This window comes from Podarcis tiliguerta (assembly GCF_965153285.1).
Source record: "Podarcis tiliguerta genome assembly, chromosome: 5".
NCBI lineage: Eukaryota > Metazoa > Chordata > Lepidosauria > Squamata > Lacertidae > Podarcis > Podarcis tiliguerta.
The window spans coordinates 26,883,665-26,904,719 of NC_139538.1; the positions used below are offsets into that span (position 1 = coordinate 26,883,665).

Consider the following 21,055-nt stretch of genomic DNA (forward strand, 5'->3'; position numbering starts at 1 on the left):
CAAGTCTTCCGAAAGACCAGCCAGCGCAACATCCTTTGCCAACTCCATTCGTTGACTACCCATGTCCTTGCTGCTCTTTAGAGAACAATGCAGCTGGCCTGGGTATGGGGGTTGTCATAATCAGATCCGGCACTTATTTATCACTGCCGAGGAGACATCTATTAGCTTCAGAGAGTTTGGCCGTTTCATACCTTTTTATTTTCATCATTTTAAATTGTATACCGCTTGGATACACCTTGGAAGAAAGGCAGGATGTAAACACAATTTAAAAAATTATATATTTGAATAAAGAGATGTAGCAAGAATGGAAAAAATCAGTAGCACCTGAATGAGAATGTGCAAGCAATACAGGTAAGCACACAGGAAATCTAGGTCCTACCCCCCCCCCAATGTGTATTTTAGGTATTTTTGCATCATATTCCTCTAACGAATACAAATTTTGTCTCTCAAACACTTAAAAACCCCATATATAGAATAAAAGAGCATGTAGCTGTCTATAAACATAATTATGGATTTTTAAAAAAACACTTCACCGGAGTCCAGATCCCTTTAAACTTTGCATTTTTATTACAATCTGCCCACTCCTCCAGGAAACAAACAGTGAACCTTTGTGACTTTTCTTTCATGGAAAAAAAGTTAAGTGACCCAGAGGAGGTTCTATGTTATATCAATGCCAAAGGGGGGGGGGGGGACAGGTTTAAAACAAAAGGGCATCCAAAACTGGGGAAGGAGAAGGGGGAAGGAATACAAGTATATTAGAAAAAGATACAAGTTAAAAAAATCTAATTTCTGCTACTCTTTCAACAATTTTCACAGCCAAAGGAGGAATTCAATACAAAAATGCATTTACAAGGTCATCTTCTGGAATAAAATCCACTTTATAAAGACACTTCATGATGTGCATTTTAGAGTTCTGATCATTCTGACAGTATTTGTTGTAAGGGGGAAATAGAATTTGTTCTCTTTTCACTATTCATGGAAAGTAATTAAAACACTTAATACTGTGGCTTCAATACCATTTCACCGAAGATACCAGCTGAAAGGATTTCATGTTCAGTGAAGAACTATGTGCCTTGAAACCATTCCTATGAAATATGTGCGTTTCAGACGGAAATAGCAAATTTCACATCTGAGTAAAAGGGGAGAAAAAGAGCATGCATGAAGAAACTGAATAGTGGAAGTCTGCCAGAGTCACATTTCCAGAAATGTGTACTAAAACTGCCCTAGTGCATTGGTTTAAATCTAGTCTAATCAATTATGTGATCCTGCTACTATGAATGACTCGAGAGATTTATGGTGTCAAAAGGGAAGAGTTTACAAGCAAACGGAAGAGGCCATAGGCCCAAGTTTGCATTTGAGGTTCCTAATACCCATAAGCCCTGCTTTCCTTCCTTCCTATGTACTTTGCTGCTCAGGCATCTATAGCACCAGACAGATAGAAAGTACCTGCAACAGTGATAATCTCTCTCCAGTAAACAATCACATTGTTTAGTAGGTATGGAAGAAGCAGACCTGATGTCCCTGGAAAGAACTATCAACAGACTCATTCTGGCTGCTAGGCAGTAAGATGAGAGAGAATAAGTGTTCTCAACGTGCCTGCAGGCTATGCTTGGAAATTCAAGCAATAGCTCGTAACATTTAAGAACATCTGTACTGCATAAATGTTCCTGCATTAAATAAAACGTATTGCCAAGTGACAATATTCATGCTATAGATCCCAACATACCCGGAAGAGTTCTATAACCTGACCATCGTATGAAAGATTCCTGCTAGAAGCTCGCATTGGCAGCTCTGTATGATGGAAAACTATGGGTTAGGGGAGAGAATTCTCGTTTCAGAGGGGCAAGAAAACACCATTATTATTTTTTTACATTTTCTTTTCAGATTTTATTTGAAATCTAATTCAAGTTGTCAAAGCTACAAAAAAGGGAGGGAGGGGAAAAAACAATTGTGTGTGGGTGGGTTTTTTTCCTAACTCACAACATTCTAAAACAAAATATCACTACTGCCAGCAGATCAGTTACACACATTTCAGATGAAGTTTCTAAACACAAAATCTCATTCTGGGAAGTAGCCACAATGAAGGTATTTTGTACAATATAAAACAATGACAGGTCTACCGATGCAGTTACTCATGAGTATACACGTGCATTCACACACAAAAAATTAGGAATGCTTTTTTTGTTTTGTGTTGTTTTTTTAAACAGACGCTTCAGGCACAAAAACAAAACCGCATTTCCAGTAAGTGACAGCATCATAAAAATTAAGAGTTTGTCAGTGTTTGCTCTTCTTTGACTTCTTGTGGGATCTGTGTGGAGAGCGGGATTGAGATCTGGATTTTTTTCCTGACTTTTTAGGTGACCTGGAGCGCGACCTCCTTGATCTTTTGGGTGTCCTTGAGCCAGACGGCGACCTAAAAATAAATTGTATTAATGTCAATAGATTGTTTATTTGGCTTCTGCCTGCCAAGATCAACCCCATTCTTAGAGTAGTTCAGAACCATGCTGGATCTGATGCACTCTTCCCCAAACAGATTAATTCTATCCTGTAACATGTATGTATAAAAGTGGACTACCTGTACCTTTTTACTGCGTATGTGTCACCCAAGAATTATGTAACACCACAATATTACACAAAGACAACTGTTTCTATTTATTTATTCAAAGGATGATTCCAGGTTCAGACGACAGGCCAAGCCAAATGATGGCTTAGCTGCTGAGTCACACTGAACAAAAATGGATTTCCAGAAATGAACAGCGTTACCTTTTAGCTTTTTTACTGGCATCTCTGGGAGAATCCTTGTGAGACGACCTGGAGCGCGAGCTTTCTTTGTGGGATCTTTCAGATCGCTCCGAGCGTTCCGATTTTGGAGACGGTGATTTTGCTCGCCTGCTTCCACAGCTGCGGGACGGGCTGGGTGATGTGCTGTGTCGCCTTTTCCTTTTTTTTAAAAAAAAAAAAAAGAGAGAAATTATGAACACCTATACAAAGATGCCCATCATCTCACCAAATATATTAAAGCAGTTTGACATTGCTTTCAGAACATTAAATGCATAAATATTCAAAATCTCCTTATGCACATTTCCGGAGTTACAGCGGCAATCAGGCTGCCCATCAAAACTGCATGGTTAAATAAAACTTGGGACTTAATTATACCGCCTTAAAAAAACACAACTGCAACTGATTGTCCGAAAACCTATGGTAAAATTTATTTCAGATGCTTATCAGTAATGATTAATATTTGAATTAATCAGCAGTGACTTCAAGCCCTGCTGGGATTGAATACACTCCAGTTCCCAGTACTGAATGGCATTGTATTCAAGATTTGCTTTTGGCAGGGATAAGCTTGACTCTAGTGTTCCTGACTGGCAACTCAAAGGTGTAGCTAATCCAGCAGGGTCTGAAGTCTGTGCCAAACAGCATTTAAAGCCTTCCCGATTATTCCTTTGCAGCCACGCCTTTAGCTGCCCTACACCTGACATCATACAGGTTGGGTGTGCATGGCTTGTGGGGAAACAACCTTGCAGGTTAAATTACGCCACCTGCTGGGCCAAAAAAGGCCCACAGCCTATTGATTCCCCACCAATGCTTTAAGCTATAGCCTTGTTCTTCAGATATTGTAACTTGTGTGCACCCTTGTTTGCCGTTTTATCCTGACATGCTTAACATTTAAAATAGCAACAATTGCTTTAAATGTTCCTTTTAAAGTGTCTGTACACATTTATCATCGCTGTTATCAGTTGACGGGATGATAATTTTCTTCTAAATGCCAAGATCCTTGATTGTGAAATTGCAAGGTAAACAACGGCAAGGTTGCAAAAGCAATACTGTCTTCATACACACAAAAAAAAATGTGGTAACTCACATCCCACTGAAAGTATTATTTTCCAATTCAGACACTCAAATTTAGGTGACCAGAAAAACAATTCAAAAACAAGAGTGGCCCCCAAAGTTTCTGCTCTGCTGGTGCAAGAGACTTCTGCTTGCGGAATGTAACTTCCCTTCCTTTCCCCTGTAGCCCACCCCCTCAAAATTGGCTCTGAATGGTTGAAGGAGCTCCTGGAGCTAATTTTAGGGGCATGCAGGGGGAGTAGAAGGGAAAAACTCATTGCACAGGCTGCATTCTATCTAGCCATCTTAAGTTACCGTATATACCTGTCTTTTCTTGTTGGTGTACATTCTTCTTTCTCTTTCTTCTCTTTTGATCTGGATTCAGATTTCTCTTTGTCCTTCTTGTCTCTTTCCCTTTCCCTCTCCAGCTCCTTTTCTTTCTCCTAGATTAAAAGTAATTGGGCACTTCAGAGAATTCAGAATTTATCATAAAGCAAGATGTATATGTTAATTCATTTTATGCCCTACAAAACAGAGCCAAAGCTTGACACTGAGGGAACAAGAAACAGCCTAAAGCAGCTTCCTATGACTCCACATTAGATCACTGATCCATTTAGATGAATGCTGTCTATCTACCCTGACTGGCAATGATTCTCCTGTGTTTCAGAGAAATGCCATTCCCAGCGTTACCTAGATATATTAAGAGAACGAACCTGGGATCTTCTGTATATGCTCTACTACTAACCAATAGTCATTGCCATACAGACAATTTACAAGAACAAAATCAAGTAGTCACTTTTAAAACAAGTTCGGAAACATCTTTGTCTTCTTAATCACATTCTTTCGGATTCTCAAACATCTTTAGCTCAAAGCTACAAAACCTTTGGCACAACTTCTAAAAAAATATATCGCCCGTTATATGTGGCAATTTGATCATTAAGCCTAGTAACCTTAAAATTGAGGTTTTGATGCTAAATCGCTTTAAAAATAGATACAGTAACAACAAATATTATGAAGTTATTGCAGGGCAGTAAATACCAAGCTATTTATTATTTTGTATAGTTTACACAAGGCTATCACTTTAATATGCTTAAAAAGGTAACAAAGCCTTGTGTCAGTTTCTGTATGCTCATATTCAATTTTAAATGCAGCCCTACCACAAAGCACCTATCACCCACAGAAACGACTTTAGATATCATGCACTTATACAGATCAAATTATCTATCTGGATAAGTCTAAAACACTAAACAGGGAAACTATTAACTGCTCCAAAACTATTTTTAAGATTGCCAAGTGTAACGTGAGGCCAGTACCATTCAATGGGTTGGATCCAGACTGCAAGTGGATTTGAGCCTGAGACGTGCTGCTGCTTGTGCATATCATGCTACACAATAACTTAGCATTATAGTCAAAACAGGTTCCAGTAACATTAATGGAAATCCGTCTCTAAACTAAATTTAAACATCCAGAACAGTAGCACTACTTACCCTTTGGAGCAGTTTGTCACGGTAGTGTTCGACCTGTTCTGAAAAACTCTGGCCTGGCTTCTTGGGTCTTTTTCCAGATTCCAACTCATCTTGAAACTTCATTACCTTCAGCTGTGAAAATACACATGCAAACACAGTACTAGAGTTACCTGCAAGTCTGACAAAGTTACATCATACACATTTGGATTAGGCTTTTTATTTACTTCGTTTTGGCCCTAGGGTGCATGGTTTAGATACATTCACATAAATTTCTCCTCAGTGGCGAGTTCTCAAAACAATTAATTGGTGCAATTACGATATTAAAATACATGTAAAGCTGGCATGTATTTTAACATGTACCTTTGGTTTATAATGAAATTTAAACTGACTTTATGTTTTGATCCTTTAAAGCTTTGACTTGTATTTACCATTTTAATGTATATTTTATTTTCTTTGTACATCACTTAGAAGTTTTATTTATCATTAAGCTGTTTAAAAAATAAATAAATGAAATCCCACCCCATGCCTCAGATTATCAGTGAGGCTGAAAGACTCTGGAGTTAGTCTCTTCATCAGGTTCGATAAAAGGGAAATTATGACTTGGCATTACATGAATAAGCCTTGGGTTTGTACACTCTCCTCCAGAGTCATGACAAGATCTGAAATTCTTGCTTTTATTTAACCAATTGCAATTTAGCCTTATCCTGGGACAAACTGTTGCTAGCTTTTACCACTGAAACAAGCCAAATTAGGAACACAGGAAGCGACCTTATATCAAATCAGTCCACTGGTCATCTAACTTAGTACTGTCTACACTGGCAGGTAGTGGGTCACATTTAAGATTATGCCTGAACCCTAAACCACAGGTAAACCTGAACTGTGATTAATTGAAAGCAACCACACAGGAGGAGAAAAAAAGAAAGGAGCTCATTTGCATAACGCTTAACAATGGTTAAGCATGACATCTCAACACACCTGCTAAATCACAAAAAATGAAAGGAAAATTAATGCAGAGTTCCTCGCTCTCAAGTAGGAATGCAGCTTAAAACCTTAATGGAGATCATACAATAAATTTAGAGATTATTATACCCCAATGTATTGACTTTCATTGGGCATTGCTACTCCTAATATTTGAGATCATATTTAGAAAAGGGATCCTTAAAATAAGCATCCATGAATAAGAATCCATTAATCCTAAAGGACCAATCTCATTTTGCAATGCAGTTATACTCTTCTCACCAGCAGAGGGCACCTTAGACTTTCCAAGTAGTTATGACTAGAATGCACTTTTACCCAACAGTTCTTCCTACATTCTAGGAATGCAATAAGTGCTTTAGAAATTCAAAAATAAAAGCACCACTCTCTTCTAACAATTGAGAAGAGATCAAATATCATCCTTAAATCAAGACTGAATAAAGAGCATAGGCTCCAATAATTATACAAAATAAGTAGCTTAGAAATATACTTGCTCAGTACATTATGGGCTTCAAAGTTCAAAATGTTCAAGGCTTCTCGTGTGTATGGCTCAATTGTTGCCTCTTCTGCCCTCCCCTATCTATTTCCCAACACTTGCTATGATTGAATAATGCCCTAATTATGTCCGCCGAACTGTGTAATAGTTTTTTGCTTGTGCAATTTAACTTTTTCCTATTCTCCCATCACATTCCCCCAAAATTTGCCCAGGAGGGTCCTCCAGGTTGTACCTATGTCTCCCTTATGTTACATCTCTCAATAATAAAACTATTAAGACCCAGTGCCAGCCTCACATATACATAGTGCAAATACAAGTAATTCTTAAATATGATAAAATTAGATTAGCACTCCTGAAATCCAAGTGAAAATTTTGAAAACAGGGAAACTGATTATGCTCAATCCATTATGTCAGAGTATAAAAATAAATTTTATCGATGTTTTTCACACACACCTCAATTTCTCTGAGTTTGGCACGCTTTTCCTCACTCATTTCTGAGTATTTGCTTGAAGATTTTGAATCTGACATTTCTTCTCTGATTGGATTGGAGTACATGTGATGCTCCTCTGATTTAGAACTCTGGGTGTCCTCTTCATCTTCACTTTCTTCCTCTTGGCTTTTTAAAAAAACGGAAGTACAGGAATTAATTCTCTCTGGGGGAAATCTGCTGTTTATCATTTCCCAGCAGAGCATTTTGTCATTACATAAAGTCAAGCACAGATACATGTGCCAGCATACTTTGCTTCTATTTTTGTTCTGTAACATCCTCTTACTATTATTATATAATATCCTTTTTGTTTAAAATACTAGGCGTGGACTGCAAAGAAAAATTACTGAGGAGAAGAACAGCACAGGGAAAACGGGGAAGATGGGTTATATCTGTTTACGCTTCCTCTCAACCCTTCATTCACGCTTTCACAAGCAGAAGCAGCCTTCCATATAAATGTCACTTGCTTGACCAGGAACAGGAAATATAACACAGGTATAATAGAGCACAATGAAGTGTGGCTGCAGTATATCATTGCTGGATTGGTTTCAAAGTAACTATGGGAGGGGATACACATCTCAGCGTGAAACCAAAGCAGTGCAAATGTGCATCTGATTTCCCCGTTACTGACCCAGCAATGAATCAACAGTGACTGATCCAACAATGCATGGAGTGCTTGCCCAGATCTATGGAAAGCCAGTGCAGCACCTCTCTTTGAGCCAGGATGTGTCTGGATTCAAGAAGACGACCATGTGCCCCAATTTGGCTCCATACATCCAACTACGGAGACAGTGCTGCTTCAGCTCCCTCTGAGCCAGTTTGGGGCATCATTTGGGCCCAATCTGACCCCAAATCCAAATAGGGGGCTCACATAGCCCTATGTATATGCAGGGTTTAAAACCTTTATTAAACATGCAGCCAGCAGCCCTGGGAGGGAGGAGGACAGGCAAGAGTCTTTGCTTGCATCTACTTCTGCCCCAACCATACATTTAATCAGGGTTTAAAACCCATTCCTTTTGTCCTCCCCTTTGCTGAACCCAACCCGGGGCTGCCTCAACCCACTTCAGGCAAATCTCAGATGGGCCTGAATCAGTCAGATTCAGTTTGGGATAGAAGCCACATATCCTTTTTTAATGTTTTCCCATAAAACCTGAAGGATCTCCCACATATCTAGGAATCCACTCTTGCCTTTTCTCTAGGCTGTTTTGTCACCCACATCATTTATATCTGAGATACTAATGGAGAAGAGATTTTACCATTACTTTCTAAAATAACTACAGAGCCTAACTCACATGGGACATTGAACAGATTTTCACTGGGCGTGGAAGCAGGAATAGACAGTTCTTTGGTCTAACATGCTACCAGAGTCCAGTAATTAAAGGAAACATGTGCATTAATGGATGAGGTTACAACTTTTGTATTTATCCATGGGAGGCTTATCTCTTCCCTAATATGGGACTCCAGAAGCATAGACATTTCACACCCCCATAGCATGTTTGAAATGATCCTTGTTATTGTGTAATATGTTTAGGATCAGAGTGGCCACGGGAAAAGGGGGAGAGAAGACATACAGAACACCTTAATTCTTACTTCTGATTTTCTTCCTCTTCAGATTCTTCATGCTGGTCAAAAAGCTCCCATTTAGATGTTGTTACCGCTAGTAAAGGGGGGGGGGGATGCAAAAACATAGGCCAGTGTTACATAAAATTATATAAATCTTATTTTTTAAAAAGGTATTTGTAGCTATGCTGCATAGCAGTTAAATTCTAACTTTTTTATTTAATGGCACTGTTCCAGAATAAGAGCAGCACTTGTGATGTCTGCTAGTGAATTTAAAGTATTGCTTCATTAATATTTAGCAAGATATGCTGAACTAAAACCCATTTAACTGAAATGTACGTAACGAAAGTGGCAGAAGCTAGATATGACACTAACCTTGAGCTTCAAGTGCAGCTTCATCTACTGCTTCCCACTTTGAAGGGGCAACTTTGAAAATTGGCTCATTTTTTTTAGACTCTTCAGAAGCATCCACTGTTGAATAAAAGATTATAGCAATGACCAACGTTCCAAAGTAGTCCTGCTTAGTATGCTCTCTCTTATATAGGGCACTTGAAAAAGATAAGCCATTTTAAAAGGTGCAAGCTTCAGCATACGTTGCTGCAAGTAAAAGATTACGTGCAGAGCAAGTCTCTACGTGCAGAGCAAGTCTCTGCATGTTTACTCAGAAGCATCCCACCAATGGGATATATATGACCTTGGGCTTTTAGAATGGCAGACCTGAATATTCAGGAAGGGCCCATAACGCAATCTTCTAAGGCCCATGCCATTTTAAAGTAAAGGCAGAGGATTCGCTTCACATAAAAGCCTACTGCATATGGAAACTTGTATGTCAGGAAGAAGACCAAGACATAGACAGAGATCATAATTCTGGGAGACATGCACTCAAGCCCCTCTAAATTCCAGAATCTGAGCACAAATCATGAGAGGCCTGATCTAAAGCTCTGTGGGATCTAGGAACATTCGAGCTATCCTGTGCAAAGGAGTTGCTGTAGTCTTTCTGCTGTGTTATCATTTTGCACTGGAGCTATCAATTTTAGGAGGCATTCAAGATAAACCTGTAATAAAAGGGTTTCTGCCCCAAGTTGATTTATGGCCTAACAAGGTAATGAAAATACAGGTCTTGCTTATATATGATTGAGCATGGACAGAATAGTAATAACCAACACACCTTACATCTTCCATTTTTCTACTATTATTCTATGGAAGCCAAATATCTAATAAAAACACCTGTTCTCAAATCTCAGCAACACTGCATTTTAAACGCCAAAGTACCAGAAAAAATGGGGCCTCAATTAAATGTGCATTTTGCAGTAAGAAAGTGCAGGCTTTTAAGTACACACTAAATTTAGATATTCCTTACAGGGAACACCATCAAGGTCATCATCAAGCGTCTTAATAGGGACTCCATCAAGATCATCAATTGGAGCAACATCAATAGGAATTCCATCCACATCTTCTAGAGGAGCACCATCAAGCTCTTCCTCAATGGGAGCTCCATCGAGATCATCGGGTACTTCCTGTAAACCAAATGTAAGTTTTATATGCATAGTGTTTTCCTCAAATTGTTAAGAGTTTCATTCCAGATACATTTTATGCATTTAGTTCACAAATCCAGCACTTTTCATTGTGGGCTGAAGTGGCCCAGTGTGTGCACCCGATATACAATGTGACATGGGCATCTGCACAATATGTCTGATTCCCGCAGTCTTTCAACCTCCAGCACACTGTTTTTCACATCTGGATGCTACTAGCATTACTAGTATGCTAGCATCACAGTTCGTTGTGCAACTGCACACATAGGAAGTTTCTGGACTTACTTGACCCATTAAAAACCTCCGTCAAGTATGCAAAGCAGTTTACCATTCACACAATACATGAAGATGCCAGATATAATGGTTACAGATATAATACATTTTCCTCAGGGTCCATAAATGTAGTAGATGCACAATTTCTTGGGTGGGGGGAGGGGGGAAGGGGACACCAATGTTTGTGTTTAATAATATAAAAGAGTTCAGCACATGCAAACACTTTCCAAGTTTCCCTTCAGAAACCAGGTAATAGATAGCGGAGTTCCCATATTCCTGTAGTTCATTTATTGTTTACACTGCAGTAAGTCTATATACAAAAGATGTAATCTCTCCTGCTTACTTTCTTGAATTACTTCACAAAAGACATCTGGCGTGAGTGGTACATATTTATGGTTTGGATAACCCAATAATTTTGGCCTGGCCTGCACTTCACATGAAATAGTACTTAAAATAAACTATGCTTTACACATGCTGCTGAAACTATGGGCATTTTGCTCCTTCCTCACTGCTACTGAACAGGGGAGGAGACAAACTGTACTGTGACTTCTTGTCAAACTTAGGCTCATTTGCTTCTCTCCAAACAAACCATGAGCCGTAAGACAAGAACAACCCTCCATGTGAACCAGGCCCTAAGTTGTTTGTATCTTCCGCTCTAATTACAAAACCAACCAACTCTCAACAACTATACGTTTCTCAAAACTGCGTCTCCTTGCACCTGTGAGGAATTAGCCACAGGTTAGAAATTCTTGGCTCTAACAACTTTTTAGACACATTCCAGCTTCTTGAGACAAACGCCCTAATAGACAACATGTATTTTAATCCGTTAATTCCAACTCTAACCACATAATATGGAAGAGATGGAGGCTGGTCTCAAGCATTCAGGTATTTTAAAATTCTCTCTCACTCACAAACACACACCTGAATACTGATAAAGAGGCAATGCACGTGCTTCAGGTTCCAAGTAATTTCCAATACGTAACTGGTAAATGAGCTAGTTCAAAGGCAAAGGTATGGACAATGTTAACATTCACATTAGGGGAAAACTGTGTTTATGCAACTTCAAATGAAAGGAAAGATTCATTTGGGAACCAAGAGAAGCCTTCATGCCCTAGAGTCCAGCTACAAACCTCTGCTATGATTTCCTTACCTGTAAGGCTTCAGATTCTCTTGTTTGCTTCCAAACGAATAGTACCAATAATGGTCTTATCTCACACTTACCTCCACTTCCTTTTCTTCAATAATATTTACAAGCCCCAAGAAAATATTCTGCAGTTTGATCAAAAATGGTTCTGGATAAATCGCCCAGTCTTCCCATGCTCTGAAGCATGTCATTACCCGTTGCTAAAAGTAGTAAACAATGCTAGTCATTTGTATTGAGAAGTACTTTAAGAACATTACACAAAGCACAACGCCACCTATCTAATTAGCACTGCACCCGTCACAGAATGTTCATATCGGTTTTGATGCGTTTAGTAAACTTGGGGGACATCCAGCAAAGTCATACTCAAAGCAGACCCACAGAAATCCTTGTTAAGTACTAACTTGAGTCCACTGATTTCAATGGGTCTACTCCAAGTATGACTTGGGTACAGCCAATAAAAACCAATATATTTGGTGCAGACTGCAATGGAGTGTAGACTGCACTATTTATATTTAATTGGGATTTTATTTTCACAGCAAACTATACACAAACTTTGCTTTGGTGAAAAACAAAGTCATTTGTTTCTGACATGAAAGGTTGTATATTTATTGAAGGGCAGGTTCCTAATGCAATTTTCTCCCCAGAGAGGCTTGCACTAATTATTTTTTGGCACCAAGCAGAACAGCTTTTATTTAACACTTATATTTTTACAACACTATTTTGTTTGCTGTTTTATATTATTTACATTATATATTTATAATTTTATTTTTTATGTCAATAAAGGAACAAATGAGGTTGGCTACTAGAGAGGGCCTTTCCAGTGTTGGCACCCTCAGAGAGGTCTGTCTTTTAAGGTGCCAGGTGACATTTTCAGTCATAAGTATTATTATTATTATTATTTACTTTCTATTTGTTGTACTGATGTCATTCTCCGTGGCCGGTTTTACTGTGTGTTAAGATGTTAGTTTCCGATCATATTTCATGCTTTTAATTTTTACTTGTAAATCACCCAGAGGACTTTTGTTGTTAGGTGATATATAAATATTGGAAATAAAAAATAAACTTCTAAGAGAAAGTTCCATGGGATACCACTGAATTGAAACACTTGATAAATTGTATCACCTGTGGCAAGAACTGCTATTATTGTTCCACACTACTTGAATTAACTAGCTTACCAATAGCAAGATGTGTGTGTTATGGCCTTGTTAAATTGGTCACGGCAGCTAATCTGCTTTTAGATAAATATCACTATCTGCTAGTGGTGGTTTCGTTCTTCATTTCCCTCTCATTTCCCATCTCTTCTCTCTGTTGCCCTGCCCCCATCATGCATATATATGCTTGCCAATTCACAGCTACACTTCATTCATCTGCTGAAGTGGTCTATGATCCACAAAAGCTTGCATGATAATAAATTGGTTAGTCTTTTAAGTTGCAACGGACGGCTGTTTTCACCCTGAAACTGCTCACTGCATGGAAGTAAACAAATTCAATAAATAATCATACACATACCTTAAAGTTTTCAGACTGTAAATGGCCTTGTATTGTTCGGTATGTAGCATTCAGATCAGAGTATATCTGGCAAAGTTTTGTCTCAAAGCTGAAACAACATTTTCATATATTACAGTTTGCATTACTGAGTAAGCCACAGCAAAAGTCATTCAACTTGCATCTAAGCTACAAAAATGTGCGCCCAAATTTCTAATTATACAGAAGAGGCCCTAAACACACCCATTTAGGAATAGGTCTAAAATTAGCTTCACGAATAAAACCGTTAGAAAGGTTACTACAATTTGTCAAAATTTATTGCTATAGGCCAACCCAGCCTTTCAAGACACCTAGCACATGTATATACAGTGGAACCTCGGGTTGCAGACGTAATCCGTGACGGAGGCACGTCTGCAACCCGCAGCGTTCGCATCCTGAAGCGCCGCGTCTGCGCAGGCACGATTCAGCACTTCTGTGCATGCGCAAAGCACGATTTAGCGTTTCTGTGCATGTGGCGAAACCCAGAAGTAACCCGTTCCGCTACTTCCCGGTTTCCCACAGTCCGTAACCCAAAAACACGTAACCTGAAGCGTCCGTAACATGAAGTATGACTGTATTCCCACATACAGAGAGAGAAATTATCCTAGTTTAACAATGAGTGCATGCTACAGAGGAAAGTTACACAATTTTAAGTTGGCTCGAAATTGATCAAGTGTAAATATTTTTTTAAAGATTGGTACTCCTACAGATTTGTCAAGGTGCCAGACTGTACTACAAGGTAGCACATGCAAAATTCAAAATCTACAAAGGTTTTTGACTTTTCTTGAAAGTTTAAAATGTTGATACTTACAATTTTCTGTAATATGAAGCGTTGGCAACCTTTGCAGAAGAATTGTACAACACATCCGACACCAAATATAATCTTGCAATCTGCAAAAAAAATTAGAAGTGTTACCAATATTACTGTTCCACAAAAAAACTTTGAAAATCCAGTTGAAATTGCCATTTTAAGTGAATAGCATACCAGTTTTTTAAAAATAAATAAAGCCTGTTCAAAAGTGCACGATATAAACTCCTGCTACAAAATGCCAAACTATCCAAAGTTCAGCACCAAAATACTCAATGTCCAACTTCGGGGGGGGGGGGGGATTCATGAACAGTTGGCACAATCTGCAAAAAGCAAATACCTGTGCAATTTATTTTTAATCAAAGAGGAAAAACACAAAAGGAACATGTGACTATTACAAAGCTTTACAACTAGGGCAGAAGACAATTTTTACTTAAGCAAAAAGCATCTTTCATAGTTGGTTATTACTATATACATAGATACTGATTGCTTTGCAGCCAATCAACAATGCACAAATTTACACATAAAACATAAAAACTGTTGAGAAATCAACCATACCTTTTTAGGAAGTGGAGTCTTCAAGATGGATAGTGACTCAGCAATGCAGTCTACAATTTCTTCAGCAGCTTCAGCATTATTAAGACAGAAAACCATTGCATCTCCAATATCATTCTTACGCGGTGTTAACCCACGCAGGATTTCCTCTAACTTGTCCCTCTGTCTAAAATTCCAGTTTCAAATTTTTAGAAAACTTAGCAACACCTTTTCTGTATATTTATAAATGAGCCTTATTGAACATTCTATTTCAGAGTCAAAGTAACTGAGAACAATCTGCAATACATTTTTTTTTACTGAGACGAGAGAATTTTAGTAGTAGTTTATCATTTTCACCCATACTCAACAGGAGGGGAAACATGGATGTTTAGAAATTAGTTACTTCTAAGAAACTTTGTGTTAGGATGCTTTCAAAAAAGTTGGCCAGCTCTTCCACATACTGGAATTTCTGTGTAGGCTCCTATCTCTACACATTGGAATAGTGCAGATGAGCTATCACTTGTCTATGTGAAAAGATGACATATTAGGTTCTTTAAAGATGCTTACTCCTCCTTAAGTGCACCCTTCTTGCTAGGTTCCTCTACGAATGCTTCAGGCTCTTGTTCTTCTGACATCCCATGGAGATACGGATTTAAAGGAGGTGGCCTCCAAAATGACCCATTTTTAAACATACGGAAGTCTTCAGTCCTCCATTTGGTTGGTGATTCACCCTAAAAAAACCACACACACACAACCATGGTCAAAGCAACCAGTATGCCGATCACAGGTAATATTAGAAGTTGCAGTTAAAAGTATTTTTACCTGTAGAATTGAATAAAGCTTCCACCGGTAGTATACATGGGCTGGAGTCTGGTTCTCAAATAAAAACCTAAATAAAAAGCAGAGGGTGTGAAATCAGAGCATGTCCCTATTGAGATCACTAACATAAGAAAAGCAGCATTTCAACACCAGAAAAAACCTAGTTTCTACCACTATACCACACCCCTACCATTCTTTGATCTATGCAACATTCAGATCATCAAGACCTAGATCTTACAAGCAGCAGATCTGGTAGCATACCAGTATTTGCACTGTACCACTTCAGGCTGCAGGTGAATATTCACATGAAACACTATTCAATCATAAGAGAACGGGAGTGAGAGATTTTGTGATTCTTATATTGGAATTTTATGTTGTGAACTGCCCTGAGATTCTACAGGTATAGGGGCAGTATACAAATTTGATGATGATGAGAAGAAGAAGAAGAAGAAGAAGAAGAAGAAGAAGACGACGACACAAGACTGACATGTCAAGGAAAAGGTTAGCTCAGTTTCCTATTTTCTGTCACTTATTTTTTTTAAAGAAATATAGTCAATTGTGTCTGAAAAGATGCACTACACACAAATACTTGAAACCTCATTTTCTGCTTGTGAGAACTATGCCTACAAAGTAGTAGGGTTTGCATAAATGCCTGTGAATAACTGCACACAGCAGCACTGAAGCAACAATGACGGTACATGCAACAAAGACAGCACTGGACAGAAATAGAAAAATAAGCACCTGAACATTGGATTGTTGATTTCTCTGTTCATAATCATGGCTTCAAACATAGGTCCTTCACGCACCACAAACTCTATCATTCGATGTATCAGCGCAAGCAAATTCCTACAACAACAACACAGTTAAAGAAAAATTGATTCAGACCTAACACTAAACAAACTACACTCCACCTAAGGTATTAATAAATGGAGAAGATTATTTTTGCTGCACAGTTAAGAAGATTTATACAAATTAAGAATTTGGAGCAGTGTTCTGAACACCATGATGGGCAAAAATAAAACTAGTATAAAGTAGTAGTAGGTCCTGTGGCTCATTGAATTATATTAGAAAGAGAAATGCAATATTCTTTTCCAGTTTGTTGTTCACTTTTGCCTGAATTGGAACTAATGCAATAAAAACTGTGTTTCTAAATATAATAATGCAATTCTATGCACACTTATCAGGGAGTAGGACCACTGGAACTCAATGGGGCCTCCTTCTGATTAGACATGCATAGAACTGTGCTGCAGGACAGCACTCTGCTCAAAATTAAGCTTTTTGTTTGATAAAATCTTTTGCCTAAGCTCAATTAAAATTTAAAATGTTGTGCATACACACACAAATGCTAACAATCAAAATACAACAGAGGCGGAAGGAAACGGTATGGCAGCTTATGCTTCGGTACTGCTGAAAGTTGAGTGCCTAAGAACCTGATCTTAATCAGGTTCCTTGGATGAGAAGCCACCAGGATACAATTTTCATTTTACTTTCAAGGACACTAGGAAGAACACTTTTCTTCAGGCGAGTATTTATGCCATGAAAAGGAAGCTGTCAACAGTGACAACATACCGCTTAGTAATAATAATTATTGAGCCACAAGTTCTAATCGCTTCTCTACCATGAACAATAATTTAAAGATTTTCAATCATTAGGCATTTCAAACTGCACTCAAGGATTTTAGTCAACTCATAAAAAAATGTAAAAATCAACTACTACAATATAGTAAGAAAAGTTTTTAATTTTGGAATATATCCGATTTGCTTACATCCTAAGTTAAGACAGGTCAAGGAAAGAAAGTTTCTTGCCCCTTCGTCTGCCTGTAACCACCTGAGCTTCCACAAATGCTTGACTGGAGAGCCAGGGGCCCTCCTCCAAAATGAGAGTTGGGGTAGGAAGTTAGCCAAAACAGGAGGCGGGGGAAATCAGCCCAAACGGAGCTGGCCAACTTTGGCCACATCCAAAATTGCTGAGGAGTTCCCCCACCCCAACCCTCCAGAGAGGCTTTTCATGGGGTACAGGTGGCTGCAGTAGAAGAAAGTTGAAAACGTTTCTTCCATCAAACTCCATTCAATTAATTTATCTTCAGATACAAGCCTTTGTCCACAATCCAGAGAAGAGCAAAGAGATCCATACACAATGGGACAGGGTATTGTTTTTTTAAAAAAATAAGTATTTTTCTGAACAGGAGTAGTTTGTGCTGCACTATAAACTGCAGTTTAAGCTTTCCAGGGTTTAAAAAGAAATCAATCCAATCAATGAAAAACCCATGGTGCATGCATGCTCATTTGCACATGAAAAGGGCTTCCCTGGGTTGCTCAGTTGTATACCAAGACAGATATCACAATATGTAATAGGTATTAGAATAAAAGCAGTACATTTTCCCCCCCAGCAGCCCCAATTTCATCCTACTACAGATGCTATTTGCATTAAATCAAAGCAGTATTGGCTTCCTGCCACATTCAAAAGGTGTTTGTGACTACTAAACGAGATGCATGTCTCAGTATTTTAAAACTACAATTATTCCTAAGTGTCATACTCTGCTTAATGCTTTTCATATATCTTCAATGTGCATATCATTGCACGTTAGGACTTTGTCCAATCTTAATCACTCACAGTAATGCACATCTGTTTGACAACTTAAAAAGGGAAATCTGTTCCTGCCTTCATGAATATTAGGACTATTCTTACTACAATTAAAACATGCTGTTAACTACTAGAAGCAGTCTAGAAGTCTTTTCCTAAAAACTTTCTATGATCATCCAAGAACCGCTGCTCAACACACATTCCAAATAACTTAGTAATCATTTTACTCACTGCAGTTTTCTGGAAGTCTCAAGTGGAAAAAAATCGGAGTATGCACAAACTGTATTTGAAAATACCAATACCAGGAAGTCATTTTTGGTTTTGGCCTTTAAGAGCCTTTGGGATCACATTACTTACAATAATTGGGCATATTCAGTAGTGGCACATAAGTTATAAAAAGCTATTAACTGAGGTGCCTAGGCTTCACAATAAGCCCTGATGGTAAGCCACTTCTCCTTTAGCACAAACCTGCCCTTCTTTGCATTCCTTTGATACATTTGAAAGTATTACATCGTCGTCCCCCCATAATGTTGATTCTGCATATCAGTCTCTTATGCTCCAAATGAAGTTTTTAAAAAATTAAATAATAATATAATAATAATTTATTATTTGTACCCCGCCCATCTGGCTGGGTTTCCCCAGCCACTCTGGGTGGCTTCCAACAAAGATGAAAAATACACTAAAATGTCACATATTAAAAACTTCCCTGAACAGGGCTGCCTTCAGATGTCTTCTGAATGTCAGGTAGTTGTTTATCGCTTTGACATCTGATGGGAGGGCGTTCCACAGGGCGGGCACCACTACCGAGAAGGCCCTCTGCCTGGTTCCCTGTAACTTGGCCTCTCGCAGTGAGGGAACCGCCAGAAGGCCCTCGGAGCTGGACCTCAGTGTCCGGGCAGAACGATAGGGGTGGAGACGCTCCTTCAGATATACTGGACCGAGGCCGTTTAGGGCTTTAAAGGTCAGCACCAACACTTTGAATTGTGCTCGGAAACGTACTGGGAGCCAATGTAGGTCTTTCAAGACCGGTGTTATATGGTCTCGGCGGCCGCTCCCAGTCACCAGTCTAGCTGCCGCATTCTGGATTAGTTGTAGTTTCCGGGTCACCTTCAAAGGTAGCCCCACATAGAGCGCATTGCAGTAGTCCAAGCGGGAGATAACCAAACCCAAACCCCTTATCAAGGAATAAGAGGTCTGTAGCATCCAATCTCTGAAAACTTTGCATCACACTCAGGAGCAACAGGACAGGATGGCAAAGTTGTTAAAGATGAGCTACAATCTTACCACTTCTTACTGTTCAAAGCTGATGCTCTTGCATTCTGGTTGCTGAACAGCATCACAGATAAAACTAATTTACTAGAAATGTTGCGGTCTCAGTAGATCAAAGCATATACTGGAAATGTTCATTAACTGTTTCACCAAAATTATGTCAATAGAATTTCTAGTAGGAGGCTCAAAATGCTTCATATTAATACTTTCAAATACAGTTATAGATGTACATAGGAACAGTTTCTATGGCACAGACTGAAATGCTGCAGTGAGCAAAATAGGAGCACTGCTTTTTCTAAAAGATATTAATTTAAACGCTAGCCAACAAAAATCTATCTAAATGTTTGCAACCACGTTCTATTGGCCCATCTCAACTATCCCCCATTGCACTTTACTCCTCAACACCAGAAGCTGCAACTCCTGTTAATACTGTGTGTTTTATGTATGGAAAAGATGTCTTCACTGCTCTCTCAAAAACTTACAGCCTTGCTACAAAAGTACTGAGAATGTTCATGACAAAAAACAGTGTAGCATGAAAGGATGATAAGTTTAAAAATTTCAAACATTAAGTTGGCCAACAAAAAAGTCTTTTCAGTTATAATAAAACCACATTAATTGGAGCCGATCGTACCAGTGTCTGGTCAAAAACTGTATACTTTCCCAATCCATCCCATGATGTTTTCCTGGTCCCCCGCTGCCGCAGACAGTTCAGCTGGTGTTGCTCACCAAGGCCAATGTCAAAGAGAATTTGAATTCTTTGGTGTTCCTTTTTCTTTTCTTTTTTTTTAAAGCAAGTGTTTGTGTTACAATGTTTGAGAATAACTTTATGCTTGGCTGAGCAAGGGTATGCCTAGCACTTACACTGCGCTAATCATGAGTTGCACCCTTGGTGTCAAATCTCTGGGCTATGTAGCTATCTTCCATATTTAGACACTCTTAACTCGGGGAAGCAAAACGTAATTGGGGCAAGTGCAACAAAACAGCCTTTAAGGAAACATTACAGAAAAGAACATATAGTTATCCTAACTTTACTAACCAAATTCTTCTAATGATCCCAATTTTATATCCTCCATTAAACCTTCTGATAATGTAAGTAGCATTTATATCTTTCTGGTTATCTGTGTAGTTAAACAAGAGTGCCCAACTTGCAGCTCTGCAGATGCTGTTGGACAACTGCCATGATTCCTTACCCCTGCCATGGTGGCTGGGGCCAATGGGGTGTTCATAATCCAGCAACATCTAAAGGGTCACAGGTTAGCTGAGTAAATGCTCATGGGATACTCTCAGACTATCTGGATAAGAGAGACTATACTGCTATAGCCCATTAAGCCATCAGTCATTCGGCAAATATATACCACTCAGAATTTTACTGAAATACAGCAGTCTTCATTCACCTGCAAAAATAATCCCATATTTAATCCGTTTAAATTATTATTCTGAACTGAAATACTAGTTAAAATAAATGAAACCTCAATTTTAATATAGACCCCAACATTCTCACTGCCAACCTGGGTGGTATAACCATTGCTCAGTCAAGCCTAAAACTTTCCTCAACATGACACTTTTTTTTGTAAAATTCCAAAAGGGGATATTTGCTATATTTAGATCAGTAATAATAAAGAAAAAAATGTACCTTTCTGTTGGGATAACCACTTTGACTATGGCTTGCGACAGAGTCTGTATATGAAGTCACATCAGATAATAAACATAGAATATGTGAGTATTGTTAACAAGTAACAAGCAAAAAAATACAT

General features: G+C 38.6%; 1 protein-coding gene across 9 annotated transcripts in view; it reads right to left on the minus strand.

The window, feature by feature from the left end:
- Positions 1–544: 544 nt before the first annotated feature.
- The window catches only part of U2SURP (U2 snRNP associated SURP domain containing), a 36,255-nt gene continuing 15,744 nt past the window's right edge, over positions 545–21,055 (minus strand). For 5 of the 9 annotated variants that reach the window (XM_083442651.1, XM_083442652.1, XM_083442654.1 and 2 more), the window contains 15 exons: positions 16,191–16,295; positions 15,453–15,519; positions 15,198–15,361; positions 14,655–14,817; positions 14,100–14,179; positions 13,274–13,361; positions 11,842–11,964; positions 10,176–10,332; positions 9,191–9,286; positions 8,846–8,912; positions 7,222–7,384; positions 5,319–5,429; positions 4,156–4,274; positions 2,764–2,940; positions 545–2,413 (listed from right to left, as the gene is read on the minus strand). In XM_083442651.1, the coding sequence (XP_083298777.1) occupies positions 2,275–2,413; positions 2,764–2,940; positions 4,156–4,274; positions 5,319–5,429; positions 7,222–7,384; positions 8,846–8,912; positions 9,191–9,286; positions 10,176–10,332; positions 11,842–11,964; positions 13,274–13,361; positions 14,100–14,179; positions 14,655–14,817; positions 15,198–15,361; positions 15,453–15,519; positions 16,191–16,295 (1,819 nt within the window). In that variant the 3' untranslated portion in view covers positions 545–2,274. Of the gene's footprint in view, positions 2,414–2,763; positions 2,941–4,155; positions 4,275–5,318; positions 5,430–7,221; positions 7,385–8,845; positions 8,913–9,190; positions 9,287–10,175; positions 10,333–11,841; positions 11,965–13,273; positions 13,362–14,099; positions 14,180–14,654; positions 14,818–15,197; positions 15,362–15,452; positions 15,520–16,190; positions 16,296–20,934; positions 20,979–21,055 lie in introns of all 9 variants that reach the window. The other 4 variants (XM_083442648.1, XM_083442650.1, XM_083442647.1 and 1 more) reach the window with 1 other exon arrangement.